Source organism: Cupressus sempervirens, chromosome 3, assembly GCF_028749045.1.
Source record: "Cupressus sempervirens isolate cs-2001-9-10 chromosome 3, ASM2874904v1, whole genome shotgun sequence".
Taxonomy (NCBI): Eukaryota; Viridiplantae; Streptophyta; class Pinopsida; order Cupressales; family Cupressaceae; genus Cupressus; species Cupressus sempervirens.
Window position 1 is genome coordinate 1088210481 of NC_143120.1, and position 18167 is coordinate 1088228647.

At 35.4% G+C, this 18167-nt stretch overlaps 1 protein-coding gene across 2 annotated transcripts in view; it reads left to right on the forward strand.

Moving 5' to 3' along the window:
* Window positions 1-17592, forward strand: part of LOC149570561 (jagunal-like protein) — a 47768-nt gene extending 30176 nt beyond the window's left edge. Inside the window, exons 5-7 of one of the 2 annotated variants that reach the window (XM_089823146.1) lie at window positions 10877-11158; window positions 17069-17153; window positions 17251-17592. In XM_089823146.1, coding sequence (XP_089679272.1) covers window positions 10877-11158; window positions 17069-17153; window positions 17251-17324 — 441 coding nt within the window. In that variant the 3' untranslated portion in view covers window positions 17325-17592. The remainder of the gene's footprint in view (window positions 1-10876; window positions 11159-17068; window positions 17154-17250) is intronic. The other variant, XM_089823147.1, reaches the window with a different exon arrangement.
* The last annotated feature ends 575 nt before the right edge of the window (window positions 17593-18167 follow it).

The following is an 18167-nucleotide window of genomic DNA, read 5'->3' on the forward strand; positions in this document are numbered from 1 at the left end:
GGTGCAAACCTTTTCATTACTAGTATTGGTGTATGACAGCTTTTTAATATGTTGGGTAAACTGAATTATCATCTCCAATTATTATTTTTCCACAATCTCAGTATCAAATATTATTTATTTTTCCACAAAATTGAATTTTCCCCTTTTATACCAGTTATCATCGAATATTGTAGTATATAGTTTGGCTTTTGGAGATCCCAAATGACAGAAAATTTAAATATTAATCTTTTCCTTCACTCAATTTTACAACTCACTCAGCATTTGCAGAAAAACCTGACGCCTTCCTTAATAAGCTGCTGTTAGGCCTGCAAGCCTTACTTTCTATTTATTTCCTAATCCACTAATTACTGATCACTGGGCATGACAATTGACTTACTATAAACTGCAATGAGGGAAGGAGTCGCCAACTTGTCCGAAGGTGTGTTAGGTTTCACTCCTCGATTATAGTTTTTCCAATTAGCGCTCCCTCACCTGTCTTAGGCTCTCATCAATATTCCTTCATATGATATGATTTGGCTATTCTTCACTATGCAAATTAGGATAGCTAATAACTGCGGCACTTGTTAATAGCAAACAAAAGACTTCAGCAGTAATTAAATCAAAATGGCTATGATCAGGCCCAACTTATACTAGTACAACAATTTTTAAATAAATGACGACACTAAAAGGATTTATTGTAGTACCTGTATCAGCACCATAATTAATAAAACCTAAATCATTGAATTCTCGTGTGTGTGTGTGTGTCTATATATATATATATATATTGGTGTCACCCAGATTCTAGAGAGAAAAATCAACTTAGTAGATTCTGAGAAATCCCAAACAGCCAAAATAATTGAACCTGGAAAACCACAAACCAATCAAATATAAAAATTTCTTTGATGTTTGCCACAGCTTTGTAAATATACAATATACTATTGAAACTAATCCTTTTGCACAAATGCATTTCTTAAATGGTATTGTGACTGTTGGATAATAGGGTTTTATCCGCGAGTCCAATTTGAAAATTGAGATGGTTTTCATCTTCCAGCTAAAGAATAAACACCATATGTTCAATTCTTTAAGAAAAAGGTTTTTGACAAACAACAATGGATGCATTTTCCTCTAGCCCGGCTCCTTTTGTAATCACTTGTTTGCTATTTCTAGCCTTCCTTAAGAAGTTCCCCAAATTCATTTTCTTGTTAGTTTGATATTTCAATTAGCCCTTGTCCTAGTGACATCATTTTGGTCCCTCCTTTGAAAAATAATAAAATTTGAGTTTCATCTCATACAACTAAAGTTACCTTTTGGTCAACTTAACTAAATTGCTAATATAATAATATTTTTAGCTCAAAAAAGGGACATGTCCCCTTCTCAGTCTTAATGCATATTAAAAACTTGGTGTATGCAATGTAAAGGCGGAAGGTGATTCAATGATCATTAGCCATGCCATTCAAAGCAGGAGATTTTCAAACTGGACAAGCAGCAATATTTAACAAAAACATTGACTTATCCTATATCGTCAGAGCCCTTTCCCTACACCATGTATATAGACTTTAGAGAAATCAATGATGAAGTAACTAATCAACTAACTATACCATTGATAAAGAAGTGGAGTGCGTAATTGACAAACATGTAGATGCGTAGAAATCTTTTGATACTACGAAATTATTAAAAAGTTGCTGTCTCCAGCATTGATCTTCAATCATATAGTTTGGCAAAGGGTAAAATTTCATAGGATTTGGCCTTGCACGATAAATTATTGATGAGCAGCATTGGTGACTTGAGAAGCATGCAAATAAACTGATTTCATAAAGAAACATAATGGGTGAGTACGAAAACTGTCATGACATTTATGTAGGAGGAATTATGAACATTAAGCTGAAAGTGACATCTATGCTAATTGTGATATTGATATCTGTTGATATATGATAGCTTCGGTCAGATTATCTTCATAACAAGTCTGAAACTATACCAGCTTCATATCTAACTAAGTTGAATCATGTGCATAATATATATATTCAATATCTTGTATATGGATCAATTATATTGGATTCAGTTAGTTAGTGAACACTAACTAATCGTGACCTTTCACAATTAAGAGCCATGACTGATCCTAAAGTTGCTATTGAATATAATATATGTATGCTTTCCTGATGGGAAGATACACATTGAAATCAATAAATGTGACATACTTCCTACAGTTTGAAGATCATCATATTTGCAGAACAATACTTATCATCTTAATCAACTATCTCATTTTAGCTGGTATCAGAGCAAAATCTGGGAGAGATAAAAGTTACAGTAGGATAGTCAATTGGCAGGTGAAAAGGATTCTAGTTGTCCTATATGAAAATAACTTCATGAAGCAATAATGGAAGAAGGGCGTTAACATTAGAGGAAGTATTTCAACACCTTCTTAAAATTGCAATATTAGAGCCACTCGATCTTACGGGTCTTTCGAAGGACTAAAGTTGAATAAAAAATGGATTGCTGATAAACTTGAACTTATTATGAATATTTGGAGCACAGGTGGTGAGACAAGGAAGTGAGAGCACATGTCCCAAGTTTCAGATCTCCTGCACAGTGTTGTGAGATCAATGTTTGGACGTGTACTTGTGTAGGTCATAGTATAGGATGGAAAGCTTCAATGATGAATCAGAAGTCTATGTCACTCATGAATGTATATGCAATGCTTCTTCACTCTTTGCATGGATGTCTTAGCATCTGTGGCACATTTTGGGACCACTTGTAGCTCCCAATCCATGTTCAGGTTGTTGAACACTACAAACCTCAGGCGAGTTAGGCAATCAATTATCAATGTTGTGATCGATGCAAAACACGCTCAACATTCTTGTTTGCACTTCAATGTTGCTGAACGTCGGAGGGAGATAAGATGGACAATGCCAAGAAGAGATATTGGAGAGTGTTCGATGTCAATGCTCATGGGCACCACGACTTGGGAATGTTAGAATGCCAATGGTTGATTAATGTCAGTGCTCAAGTCAGCACCAAATGTGGGCACTGTCGATGTTTGATGTTTGTTCTGGCATTGCAGATTAATCAAAGTTTGGATCACATGATGCTTGAATATGGCTGCTTCAAGGAAATGTCACATGATGTGCTTAATCTGCTGATACAATGTTCTGGGAACATTCTGCACGTCAAATGTCTAGTACAATCAACATTGAGATGATTTCTTTCAAGGCGCAGTAGAATATACTGAGCACTCCCTATTTAAAGATGAGGATTTGCAATGAACACGGTAGATGCTTGCAGATGATGCAAATTTAAGAGAAATACTCATCTTTCCAAGCGCTTGTTGAATGGACTATAGGGATGACACGACAGTGCTGAGCTGGAGATGTATCGTTGGGTTTGATGGATCTATATGCTATTGGGGGATTGGGCTTGCTGGGTGGATGTGCAATGCTATGACAAAGCTCTGCAATAATTGACTTCTCTAGATTGAAGATAAAGATTCATGGTGGCTTGGTGTAGATAGCTCAGCCACGATATGAATGCTACCTATGTGACTCAGCTGATCATTTGGAGTAGATTGGGTGGTTGCCAGGAGAGATATAAAGTAATAAACTTTGCATCAAATCAACCGGAGCTCTTGATTAATATCTTTCTTGTGATTTGATTGATTGCATTTGTACCTATTGAGAAATCACCATAACATATGAGGCAATCATTGTTGGGTAGTATGAGCAGTCATCTAAGCAATTATCTCCATGCAAGATTACAGAATCATAATCAGAAGAAACAGTTTCATTTTTCAATAATATTGTCCAATCTGCAAACTTAGTGTAAGAGAGGTCTTTGGATGGACTTCCATCAAGCCAACTAGCTTGGAGGAGAAGTAGGAAATGAAACTAAGACAATTCTTGAAGAAGCGTCTGATGAAAACTTTCTTTCAAAATCACAGGCTTCTGTGGCATTGAATGAAGAAGAAGTCACTGTTGTAACTTTGAGGGGGTTTGGGATCTTGCATTCGAACACCCTCATTCATTTGAAGGCCCAAAGATATTTTTTTACAGGCACTGTACTTATGAGGCCTATGCCAAGTTCAAGATGTATCCAAAATTTTATAGTACAGAGGAAGTGAATGAGATCAGAAATGATGAGTATGGGTTATCTAGAAAAGACTGAAAAGACTTTGAAGGGTTACTTGGCTTATTGTGGATTTGGACTCTTTTCTTACCTAAAGCAGTTGCAGCATTGGGAATCTTCTTCATTTGGTTTTATCAGCAATATCTACAAACTTGAGCTCACATGCACTAATTGAGCTGCCTAAGGAAGGAATTGTGGAGCATGATATCAGTGATAGGATAATGGATTATCTTAGCATTCCTCAGATGAATCAATTAACTGGATGGCACAAACTGCAAGGGAATGCGCCTCGTGATAATGGAATTTACACTGAAACAGAACTTGCTTCTTCAACTCCTTACACTCAACTCTTCACTGAAGTTATTCTTCCAGCTCTGAGAATAACTGTTACTAATTCGTGGGAGCCTAGGGACCCTAAACCTATGCTACATTTTTTGTTTTTTGGAAACTTGGGGAGAAATTACTACCAACTTCAGTACTTGGTGTCCAACTATTTGTTATAACTTGGGGAATGTGCTTCATGCCTGGAATGCAAGTGAATCTTCTGCATATGCAATTTTATCACTTTGGAAAACTGTATTTGACCTTGCTAGCTAGGAGCAACTAATTGTCCATTTTATTGTACCTAATCTGATATAATTTTTTACAAGAATTCTTAATCAATCTAGCTAATCAGCTACTAGACCAATTCAACTGAGTTATGATTTGGACATCTGCTGTTTCCGTATACTATATGGCTAAAATGTTGGAGGCTACATCTTTTAAAGAGGCAGCGGTCAGGATCTTGATCATACAGATTTAGAGGGAGCCTAAGTAGCAGAGGGAGAGTGCAAACTCATGTAGTAGTGTGACTGCTAATACTCCGTGTTTGGTCATCATCAAAATCAACTCTACAAAATGAAATGACTGGGAATTTTATGTTGTGGGGGGAATGATAAACCAATGTTCCATTCCCATTCGAACCACCTGTAGAAGGGAGATTTCAGAGAAACGATACCATCAGAGTTCAAATATGAACCATTTTAGATCTTATGCATATGGACCTTTATTGGTGCAATTGATATCAAGGATATTGATGTGCAGGGATTAAAAAAAATAAATAAAAAAAATGATGCATTGGGAATGATATTGAGGTTTTTTTGCAGATGATAACATTTGGGATTATGAAATAAAGCCAAGAGGCTCTTCTATTGAGAGGGAGCATACTGCAATTGAATTTTGTTCAAATATAAAATGATCATAGTTCTTCGAAGAGGAAGAATCAACATTCAGAGGGAGTTTGAAAATCCATCACAGGCAACCTTGGACGAGAAGCACAAAAGACAAGTACATCTGTGTACGAGAAACTACTCCAATGAATAATATTGTGATCATAACATAGAGAGTTTTCAGAAGATTTGCCAAGTGGATCTTTGATCATAGTGATTCAGAGGAGTAGACGATGGAGATGGTTTCTAGAGAAGGTACATAACCACTAAAGTACGAGAGGCTAATATTATCACCAAGTCTCATATCAAAGTAAAGTTTGTGCATTTGGAGACTAGCTTGAAGTTGTGAAGAATGAAACCATTGCTAAGAGGGAATCTTAGCATCATTGATTTTTGGAAATGTACATTATTGGATTCTTCTCTGTGAGAGAGAAGTTTAAAGTAAAGCCCTTGTTCCACCCTCTGATGGTAGTTATGATGGATCCACCCTCTGATATGGTTCATGGTGGATGCAATGTGTGTAATTCCATTACAACACCACGTGAGAGAATTTGTGGTGACTTCATGTAAATATTTTGATGTCACACGTGTGACTCCATGCCTTTGATGGGCCTGCGCCCTATGTACATTACAAAAATGTGACGATCTTTCTAATATTATACACTTGTATTCAACATTGTAAGGTGATGACTTTACAATGCTTACCATCACGACGAATATCACGTTGACTTGATATTCTTAGAAATGTCTTGATAGTTATTATCTCATGGACTTATTGATAGATATCATACTGACTTTATATCAATTGTATATCAATTTGTTCTTTATGAGATAATCATGGTGGATAATATGTGACCTACTATCTGTGGATAAGCCATGATAAGTTATCGTAGACATCATGTGACGTGATGTTAGTGCACATACCATAACCAAGATATATGAATATCATGCTGACTTGATGTTCAATATACTTCTTGATATCACGAGTAAGGTGATATCTAAATTTGTTCATACTTAGTTAATCTTCCCTAGCTAAGAGGGAGTGTTGATTTATGATAGTTTCCCTCAAGTTATTCCAAATCTATTTGCGCACATATATGTGAATTTATGTTTCGCATACATATCTCTGTCATAACAAGTCTGAAAATATACCAGCTTCATATCTGACTAAGTTAAATCATGTGCATAATATATATATTCAATATCTTATATATGGATCGATTATATTGGCTTGAGTTAGTTAGTGAACACTAACTAATCGTGACCTTTCACTATTAAGAGTCATGACCGATCGTAAAGTTGCTATTGAATATATATATATGCTTTCGGTGATGGGAAGATACACATCGAAATAAATAAATAAATAAATAAATAAATATATATATATATATATATATATATGTGCTTTCGGTGATGGGAAGATACACATCGAAATCAATAAATTTGATATACTTCCTACAGTTCGAAGATCATCATATTGTAGAACAATACTTATCATCTTAATTAACTATCCCATTTTAACAATATCTGTATTCAATTGTGTAGTTTTTTGAGTCAAACTCATTGACCCATGTTTCATGAATAATGGTTCACAAGAACCCATCTCTCAAGAGAATGAGTGGAACACTCACCCTATTTCATCTAGGTGATTCTCATTGGGGTGAAGCATTTGGCCTTCCTGGGTGAGGTTTGGTGCTTCACCCTTGTGAGCATCACCTACATGCAATGAGTGCTACTGCTGAGCGTTCGTTTCATTCACATGAGAGATGGGTCCTTGTGAACCACTACTCATGAAACATGGTCAATGAGTTTGACTTGAAAACTACAATGTTGAATCCTAATAGCAATATCACAATTTGACTTGCTGTGGAAAATATTTCCTACTCATCTATATGCTAGTTGATTTGACAACATTCTTATGTCTCCCTTGCATCTCACCACAAAGGCTACTGTGATATTTGAAACATGGATTTCAATGTTGGATTGGTCGCAACAAAGTACATTTTCTTTAGGTAACATCTCAGATCAACACATAAAGGTCTTCAAGACAGAATGTGGAGTTTTTATATATGCCATGATGATGGCTGTATGGAATGAATTCTCGGAAACTCATAGAGGAATCAAGTTAACATTGATACAAGGCTGAGATAAGCTCAATTGTTTAATTGCTCTTTTGCTAGATCTAGATGATTATAAAGATATCATCAAAATCCTGGGGAAAGTAATTTATTAAATGGCTTTGTTGGGAGGGCTTGACCAGATATTGATTGATGCATTCCTAGAAATGGCTTTGCCATCCCAATTACAGCCTTGCTGATCAGCAATGGTGTAGCAGTTGACTTGTGGGTACCCTTACCCTCAACTAGTGATTGAGTGATGCAAGAGATTTGTTTCTCGCACCAAAACCTAAATGCAAATTAAACATACATTTCATTTTATTGATAACAATCTTGCAAATCAGTTGCATCAAATAACAGCTTATAAATCTGCAATAAAATTACAAATTTAGCCTCACATGGTCCTCTCACAATTCGTGTATTTCTCTTCATTTTCTTCCGAACTGTATACAGCCATCTTCCTTCAAATCTGCATCGTCTCTCCCTCTATGTTGGCATTCTAATTAATATTTTATTGATGTTTTAATAAATAGATTTTAAGAATTGCTCCCATCTTTTTATTTTCCACTTATCACCTTCCTTTCCCTTAGCTTCTTTCCTTTTTAAAGAATTCTATGTTTAACTTTTTCAATTATATACAATTTGATGTTTGAAGATAATAATAAGCAGCACATTTTTGAAATGAGTTAATTTTTTGAAAGGATGATTTAACTCATTTATGGGCTCTCAAAGTAAATTTTGGACCATTGTCAAATTCAATCACCCAAACGTCTTTATGCAATGTAAATATGACGCATAAAGGAGTAAGATCCAATGATTTAATTGCTACAATCTTTTTATTATCATACCAGAATAATTTGATCAAATTGGTGTTTTGGAATTGTGCAATTACATGTCAGAAAGTAACTTCTGATGCATTTTTTTCTTGAAAGCTCTGCTTTTCTGAAAACTGAAAACTGGCCAAGATAAGTGAAATAACATCATCATGCTTCCCTCAAAAGGTTTTTGCGCCAGCCTTTTATTAATTTTGAATTTTAAAATTCTTGTAAAATTGTTGGCACGAACTACTGGCTTTAAGTTCTCCCAAATGGTGAGATATGGCTTCAAACCTTTTCCACATTATTCAAGAATATCCATATAAAATATTTTAACCCTATCCTCGTAGGTTTTCTAAAGTCTCTGCAAAAACTACTTGTGAAGCATAAAAAACTGCATTAAGATAGAAACTCCATTTTATTCATTTCTGATAAAATCAAAGATTACCTGATGCTGAGAAATGGCAAGAATACAAAACTGAGATAAAATTACCAATATATTTTCTTGGTTGATGTGGGATCACCTATCGATCTGTATGCTCCCGCATCACTGAGTAGAGAGGAATAGTCAAAATAAGGCTTTTGTGGTAATGGTTTTTTTTCGGTAGACTGGACAAGAACAATGGTTGGAATAAACCTCAATCATAGACAACTTATTATTAGAAATATTATAGATGTTAATCTAGCTGTATTGTTATAGGAATTGGTCACGGCCAATTTTATCTTCCTGTGGCCACACCAATTTTGTAATCTTTATACTTGCTTAGAGATTGTGTTTACGCAAATGCAAAATATGTATTATTTACCAAAAGCAGGATTATTTTTGAAAAATATGCACTTAGAAAAATGGTGCCAAAAAAATGAGTCTCAAGTTATTCTTCTCCAAGTTTTAGGGACAGGCATGGCAAGGGACAAGGGTACATGTTTCCAGGTAAGGCCATTTTTTAGGATGGCAAGGGAGAGCTATTCAAAAATGAAAAAAATAAAAATATAAGGAAATTCCGAAGCTTCAATATGATAAGACAAGAACACCCACATATATATGCATAGGTGATGAGGTAATAAAGATATGCATAATTGGTATGTATATTCAAGTGGGATCAATTCTCAAAGGTATCTTGAAGTTTAATGCTGCATGTTATGTTGTCATTTCAAAATTGCGTGGTACGTTGTCAAACTAATTAACAAAGAGGTATGACTTGGTAAAAACTTAGAGATAACCGGTAATGTTCAATGTATTAAATAAGATAAACCTTTACTTTGACTTTAACTATGAAGATGCACAGATCTCGTGTGTTTTGTACTATTTTGAAGGTTTTGTGCTCAGGATAAATCATTTGTCATTTACTTGGTTATACTAATAAATTGGTGGGATTTTGGGGACAATTCCCTCAATGAGATTGAGGATCAGTGACCCCTCTGGGGTTAAGGGGCAGTGACCCCACTGGGGTTGAGGGGCAGAACTTCTCATGGGGTCTAGGGGCAACACTGCTGGTATGCTCTCTATTGCAATGCAGGCTGGGTTCTACAGGTGGAGCCCTCACCACGAAGCCCTAATGATGACCATCAAAACCACGCAGACCTTCATGGACCACCCATCCCCTTTAATCTAAATTGTTGTCTCTTGACAATGCCAAGAAATGCTTGGGTCTTATGGGACAGCTAGCTATTCTCTGGATGTCTAGATGTTGCCAAGCTAGCCCCTAAATCCCTTATTTTTTTGGGGACAAGCTGGGGATATTTCCCACTTTTTCAAGAAGGGGGTTGAGAGGGGACGTTTCCTACTTGCCCATGCATCCTTGAAACATCCTCTATAGGGGGGACAGGCATTTAGTGTTCTCTTGGAGCAGTTGAAAACTCTTAAATATTCTAAGTCACTTTAATGCTTGCACAACTTGGATTTCTTTTGGAAGCACATTTGATGCGTAACTAGTGGGTGATTTTCAAGAGATATTTAGAAAAGCATAACTCTATTCTTTTTATCTCTGTGACTTGTTTTATTAGTGAGTATCTATCTAATCCACACTAAATTATAATATATTCTTTAGCCTCTTCAGTTTTTTGATCAAAATTACAATTGATATTCTCTGTCTCATGTATTTCTTGCATGTGCTTTCAGTTTTGGCCATGAATTGATGCTAAGTTTCTTACTGGGAAAAATATTTAAGATATTGATCTAATGTCAAGCCAACCACAATCTCGACATCTCAGTTGACCCTTTAATAAAATTTATTAAATCGGTTATCATGGCTAACCAAACTTGGTAAAGCTTAGAAGTATGTTTAGATTAGAAAACTATTTTGCCTGGTTAGAGTTCTGCTAATATATTTGTTAGAGTCATAAAGCATTTTTTTATTAACTAAATCATACTGATTTAATTATTAAGTCACATAATAACTCAATTTCACTTAAGCTAAACTCTAGGCATATAGTAATTAATTCTTTTATTAATTATTATAATGCAACCTAGGTTAGATTTTTGTTAGGGTTTCAATCTCCTTTTATAAGGACGATATGTCTTTGTAACATTGATTCGCTTTTGATAATAACAATCTCTTTTTTTTTTCTCATCAAGAATGTCTCAACTATGGATCTGGGAATTCCAGCCTCAATAGCTTTTGCTTCTCTCTTTTTGTGACAGGTGTTTGCATGCAGGGGATTCTTGGGAGTTGTGGGGTTGATCTTTCATCAAATTCAACATGGTATCAGAGCTCCAAATCTTCATGCTCTTGTTCTTTTCTTGAGAGATTTGACATCGGTTTTCAGATCTGCGATTTTCAGAGGATTTTGTATTGATTTGGGGGGGACCTATTTTTTGGAGCACTTTGAGCCCAAACAGACATCACCGTTGAGTTTAGAGCGCTCAGAGAACTCCCATTTCCATATAAAATATAATCCTGTTTGGACGTCGTTGAAATCCAAGGCAAGTTTTTTTTGTACCCAAGTTTTTACTTGGGCACTATTTTCGAGGCAATGATTTTTTCTTTTTGATTTTTCATCAAAAATTTTAATTGCAATTTTTTTTTGCAAAGAGGATACAAATTTGTTTTGCAAAAAGAGGATGCAAATTTGTTTAGTAGAGCGTGACTACGCATGGTTGATTGATGGGACACTGGCTTTCAAAATAAAACTTAAACCAAACACTTTTTTGTAGAAAGTGCATGCATGGTATGCATGCCTTGGAAGGCGCTCCTCCATGACTGGCAACACTCATACCCTCAACCCTTGCGGTTATACCCATGTTGGAGACGAGGTGGCTGATTAGACACAGCGAATCCCAGTATGCTTGTGCACTTGGACTTTATTTCCAAGCACCCTCTGATTGCGCTCACATCAGCTTTGGAGGTCATGATTTGTTTGTGGGAGCACGTGTGGATTGAGGTTTTTTTTATAATCAAAATCAAAAGTGTGCATGCATTTTTATAGGTTGACTTTTTGTGTTGGACCCGACGAGTCCTTTGGGGAACTGTGCCACCTTTTTTTGCACGTTTTTAGGCTTTGTCTACTTGTGGGTCCATGATCACGCAAGACTTGTGCTTTCTACCATGCGCTTTCCCCTATTGGCGGTTTTTTGGTTTTCCAAGTAGTTTGCTACCTTTTTAATCGATGGTTTCAACATTGGTTTTAGCGGCATGTTTTTTGATAAGGACATGCATTTTTAAGTGGGCCCCTCATGCCACTTTAGCTCATCAGTTGACCTATATTTGGGTTTTTAGAGGATGTTCTGGTGTTTCCCCCCGCTGGATTCACATGTTTTTTTTAATGCTCGGGGTATCCTTTGTTGAAACTTGCTGCGCCTTAGAGTTTGGGAGATCCTAGGTATTGCAACATGGTTTCCATATTTGTAGCATGGATGGTGGTTTTTTATTCGTGATTGGCGGTCTCTCCACTTTTTTGGATGATGGTTTTGATTATTTGGTGAGCGGTTTCTACGATTCCAATGTAGCTTTGTATGTCTTTGGGTGTGATTGGTGGTTCCTGGCAATTTCAGCGGTTTTGGCCCACCTTTGGGCGAGATTCAAGGCAATTGTTTTTTGCTTTGACTTTGCTGTTTTTGCATGCACGTCCTTGGCCTCCAATGTCAATGTTGGCAAGCTTGGCTAAGGTTTCGCCAAATTTGTTTGGCACGATTCTAAGCAGTTTTGGCATCTATTGGCGTGCCTATCAAATGTGATTGCAAAAAAAATGTATGGCACTATACCTCTTTGATTTTTGAGCTATCCATGGTTTTTTTTGGCAGTTCGGCTTTTTTAATTAGTGATTGCTCCAACTTTTGCATGTCCTTGGGCCGCACTCATAAGAGAGGACATGTTTTTTATGGGACCCTTCATTCACCGAAAAACTCATGACCGCAAACAAGATATCACTAGAAAGCTGGTCTTGAGTCCGTCACAGTGGTTTAGGTAATTTTCAGTTTTGATGTTTTTTTGATGGCTTTTTTTGTTGTCAGAGTCAAGGGTTCCTTTTTGCACTCCTAGAGACATCTTGAGCATTCGATCTTCAATTTGGGAATTCTTTATATTGTTGGAAAGGTCTTTCCGAGCTCTTTCCAGTGATGTTGGTTGTTGTTCCAGATTCTGCTCCAGACACATTCTATTCGGTGTTTTGCATTTTTGCATTCTGGTGGATATCTTGGTTGTTTTAGGTCCGGGGATCAATTTCGTTGTTTTAGATGATTTGTCATGGGTTGTGCTATCTATTGTATTAGCCTTATGTCTCTTATGGTCTTTGTAGATGTCATTTGTATGCATTCTTGCAAACTACTGAGATAAAGTGTCATATTGCATCTGTTTTTTCGTTTCAGTTGTTTTGCCTTTTCATTCGAGCAGTGTCATCTGAGGACACTCATGTAGATTATTGTATTCTTGGTATTCATCATATCTTGTGCCTTATTTTACATGCACTACTCTGATTAAAGTGCCATGGGGGGTTGATGTTTTTCTTTTTTTTGCCATCTTCTTTTGTCCAGTAAGTTTCCCTTTTGAGACATTAGCCACATGACGTGTCTAGGATTGATCACCTTAGTACACACATGTACTCTTTTGTGCATCTTGATTGTGGTTCCTTGACATGCAGTTCTTTTGGTCTACTTTTCCAGTTGCCTGTCACCTCACCCTTATCTGCATTAGGGGGGGTTATTCTGTTGTTTCTCATGCGTCTTTGGTTTGATGGAGTAAGCTATGTATTCAATATTTGTTCCTATGTACTAGGCGGATGCAGTGGTTGGGTACTTATGCATTTCGGTGAGGTGAATCATTTACCATATAGACACTTCTTTTCGTTCCTACTTTGGATGCAACCTTCCATGTTCGATTGATTAACTCTTCAGGCTTTGGTGTTTTATGCCATCTATATCTTCGATTCCAATTGTTTGCCTTTGTGTGCCTCTGATTCGATGCAGATTATAGTCTTCTCTACCTGGTTAGGTTCTATTTCAGTAGAGGTCCTTCAAATCAGTGGTTACTTTTGACAGAGCTTTGTAGCTTCTATATGCTTCAATGGTGTTCTTCATGATCATCTTTTGTTCTTATCTTCTGGGACATTCCCTAGTTTGGAGGCTTCTTTAGTCCTTCATTAGTGCTTTTTAGCATTATTTCCATCTCTTTTTGAAGTAGGGTTTTTCTCATCATGTTTTCTTTATTTATCTTTTTTTCAAAGATTTGGTTGTGCTTGAGTACCTCATTAGGCCTTCTTGCTAGGACCCAAATTTACTTTTAGTAGTAGTTTCTAGGTTTTTAGCTACTTCTTAAGTTTATCTTTGGGGGCGTGTTAGAGTAATAAAACATTTTCTTATTAATTAAATCATATTGATTTAATTATTAAGTCGCTTATTAACTCTATTTCACTTAAGCTAATACTTTAAGCATATAATAATCAATTCTTTTATTAATTATTATAATACAACCTAGGTTAACTTTCTATTAGGGTTTCGATCTCCTTTTATAAGGACGATCTCTCTTTATAACATTGGTTCACTTTTTGATAATAACAATCTCTTTCTTTGCTCATCAAGCATGTCTCAACTATGGATTTGGGAATTTCCAGCCACCATAGCTTTTGCTTCTCTCTCTTTTTGTGACAGGTGTTTGCATACAGGTGATTCCTGGGAGTTGTGGGGTTGATCTTTTATCAACTTCAACAATATTAATTTGCCAATCCCTATCTTAGGAAGGATATTGCCTGCAAGCCTGGAAACAGAATCATTTGAATTTGAGATGGTTTGATAGAGCTGAATTCTACTACTGGCAAGTTTCAGCAGTAAGAATTTGCATATTGAAACTTTTAGATGAAAAGAAACCACTTTCCATGCTCTTTGAATTCTCTCTAAACAATTACAATCCCTATATACTTAGAAATACAAGTCATTGAAAATGTTACTCTTGTAGAAAGCCGTCCTTCGATATCAAAAAATATTTTGTGCTTGGAGATTGTTGTCTCTGAGCATGACGTGCCAAGTGGCTCTTGCCAATGGGCTAATTAATTTTCCTTTGTTGTTTTCTGATAGATCATATATTCAGTTCATTCAGATTCACAATTTGCCAATGCTTTAACTTCTACAAGATGAAAGTGTCGTCTACATTATCTTTGGGTGAGCTGGGTGTACCCCTAGCGCCTTTTTACTCTGGACAAGGCAAGTGCTGGTCTTGTGTTATGGGTGCCAATACATATATTATTTTTATAGAAGATCGTGTTCGTGGTTTTTTCGTAGTGGCTCATTGCATATGTTTTTGCATTTCCCAAAGTTTAATTCAGTTTGCTGGATTTAATGTGTATAATTGTTATGATTTTTCTGTGATAAATTTGATGAATGAGTTTTCTACATATTGGTTTCTTCACATTTTTGACCTTTCAAGTTTTCATTGTCTAGTATCTGGTAAGTTCATACTTCGAATATTATATTACATCTTTCTAGTCTAGTCTATGCACTATGTAATATGCTGGTATATTGTTTTGATATAGTTGGAAAACTTAGACTCGGCAACAACTTGCCAAGCCCCCTAAAAGTTTATTCGGGAAAACATCAACCATTTGAAAAAAAAAACTCGGGAACTTAAAAAAACCGCTAGAAATTCAAAATACATTTTTTTGTTGTTGCAAATTTCAATGAGAAGATGCATCTAATGAGTTTATTAAAGAGAACACAAAAGAAACAAGCAGAGTTTAGATATATATAAATGCATTGTGGGTACAAAATCACATTCTCATGCAGAATGCTGATGGCGGGAAGCATAATAGTAAATAGTTTGTGTCAAACTAGAAGTAAATAACATCAGTACAATCACATCAGTACAATCACATCTTCCTCTTCCAAGCTCTACTAGCATATTGTAATTCTCTATTTTTACATTATATATATATATATATATATATATATATATATATAAACTCGGCGATTTTTTCTCTAGTTGAGTTGCGATTAAATCTAGGAAAAACTTGCTTGTCCCAAAAGCTCGGCGATTAGTAGAAACTTGCCTATTTTTTGGCGATTATGCCAACTATGGTTTTGATACCTCATTACTACAATGGCATTTACACAAAGACTAGTTTACTACAATTGTTTATCTTGGGCAGTTGAATCTCTTCATATTGTTGAACAACCTGTATGAAATGCCAGTAAGGTTCTACATGATAGAAAATCAGCTTAAGCTAAATTTGTAATACCTGTTCCTTCTCCCCAAAAGATTCATAGTAACACGGGGACGCGTCCCTACTATTTTTGGCTGCCCCACTTGAGATGGGGACGCACCCAGGACGGGCGGATGACGTTCCCGCGTCCCTAGTGGGGCCACCAACTCACCGCTGGGAGGGGGACATATCCGTGTTCCTGTTTGGGGACTTGGGGATGGGGATGGTTGGCAGTTCCCTTTTTCGGAACATGAAAAAATGCAAAAAATAAATAAATTAAAAGATTGTGTTTTGTTGTTTTTTTATTGTTTGCTAACCCTAGGTATGTGGTGCCCATTTAGAGGTTGAAATCCCATTAAATCTCTTTTCTCATTTCTATTCATTTCATAGTTTTCTAAATTTTGCAAGAAGAAGAAGAGTTTTCATAGTTTTCTAAGTTTGTAGTTTGTATTTAAGACTTGGAAATTTGTAGTTTGAAACATTTGAACATTGAACATTGTGATCATATCATGGTTGTTGCTATTTGATGTAAAAGTGTATGATGCCATTGAATGATTGATGAGATAATGATACTCAAACTTTTGCTAAATTCATAATACGATATATCATAATAGATATCTATAACTTTTTAAGTTTTGAATTTGAATCTTCAATCTTTGATTATTTAAGTTATTTGATAGAAGTTAGAAGTTAGAACTTTGATCTCTCTCATAGTTCCTTGTTCAATTTTCAATGCAATGTAAAACTAAACTAGCAATAGCGGATTTGATGAACTTATACCTCATATTTATGTTTTGTATTGTTATACATCTTTTCATAATTAGTATTTTAAGTATCATATGTATAGTATATACTTTATACCACCGTCCCCCCTCTTGTCCCCAAATTGAAGCCCCTTTGTCCCCTCGTCTTGGAAACTTGTCCCCCACCTCCTCACGTCGCCCAGGCCAGTGTAACTATACAAAGATTTCTTATCTTTTTGGCAGCAACCATAATGATGATTTGATTCCAACTGGGGTGTAACTATACAAAGATTTCTTATCTTTTTGACAGCAACCATAATGATGAGTTGATTCCAACTAATTTATGATATTTGAAGCTAAATTAATACATTTAACAGTATGCAGGGTGATCGACAATGTTCTTATTTGTAGGTTCATGCTCTTTCTACATCTAGATTCTAATATTGCCCCTGTATGTTCAACAGTTCAGTGGAGATTCAAAACTGAACGAAGACAGAGATTCCTTGTCAGTGTTATTAGATACTTTGGAGACATGGCGAATATTTATAGGTAGGCTCATCTCTCTTTATTGCATGGTTAGAAATTCCTTGTGTTATCGTTTTCTTTGATATGTATTTTTATTTATTTTACCACATGTTTATCTCAGGAGCGCTGCTGCAAATTGTTACGACGTCTGCAACGATTTCTCTACTACTAAACATGTCTTCGAAGAGGAGTTGATAATACGGTGAAAATATGTAGCTCATAAATTTCTCATAGCCCGATAAACAGAACTCTTTTTCAGAAAGGAACCTTTTTCATTATAGTTTGCTCGAGCCAATGATAGTAGCTTTAGTTTTGTACAAATAAAAAAAAATTCTTTTTATTGTCCTGTTTATGTACGTCTGATATCTAATCACATAATATTTAGTTTTATGAGTATTGGCGGCATGATTGCAAGAATGTTTTATATTGGAGATTAATTTTATTTTTTTTGCGATTTTCTAAATGGCTGCTACTTTATGTTGCGATATGCTACTGCATAGAACGCTTTTTTAAGTTAGAAACTGTTGTTCTAATATTTTTTTAAAAGAATTTTAAATCTTAAAGTTAAACTTATTTTTCTAGATAGTTAATGAGCCAAGAATTTTAAATCTTAAAGTTAAACTTATTTTTCTTGATGGTTAATGAGCCAAATGAGCCAAATTCTAGATTACTTTTTAGGGAAGAGCTTGTGTTGTAAGCTCTCCTCTAAAGTTAAATCGATTATTATAAAGCTGAAACAGGAAAAATATCATTAGGAAATTTTAAAATTTATCATTAGGAATTTTAAAATTTATATTCAAAATTTTATGAAATTACTGGGAAAAGCTTAAGGCAAAGAATAATTGGATGCTGTTGATATTTTATTAAATATGCTCAACAATTATAGGAAATAGTTATGGAGCTTGTGGCCCCATGAACATATATTTTACTACTTATTTTTAGGCTGAAAATTTAAAAGTCTGAATTAATTAATTAGATAATACTTTTACATAGATGAAATTAAAAATAAAATATTTTTAAAAAGGAGAAAAAAAGTTT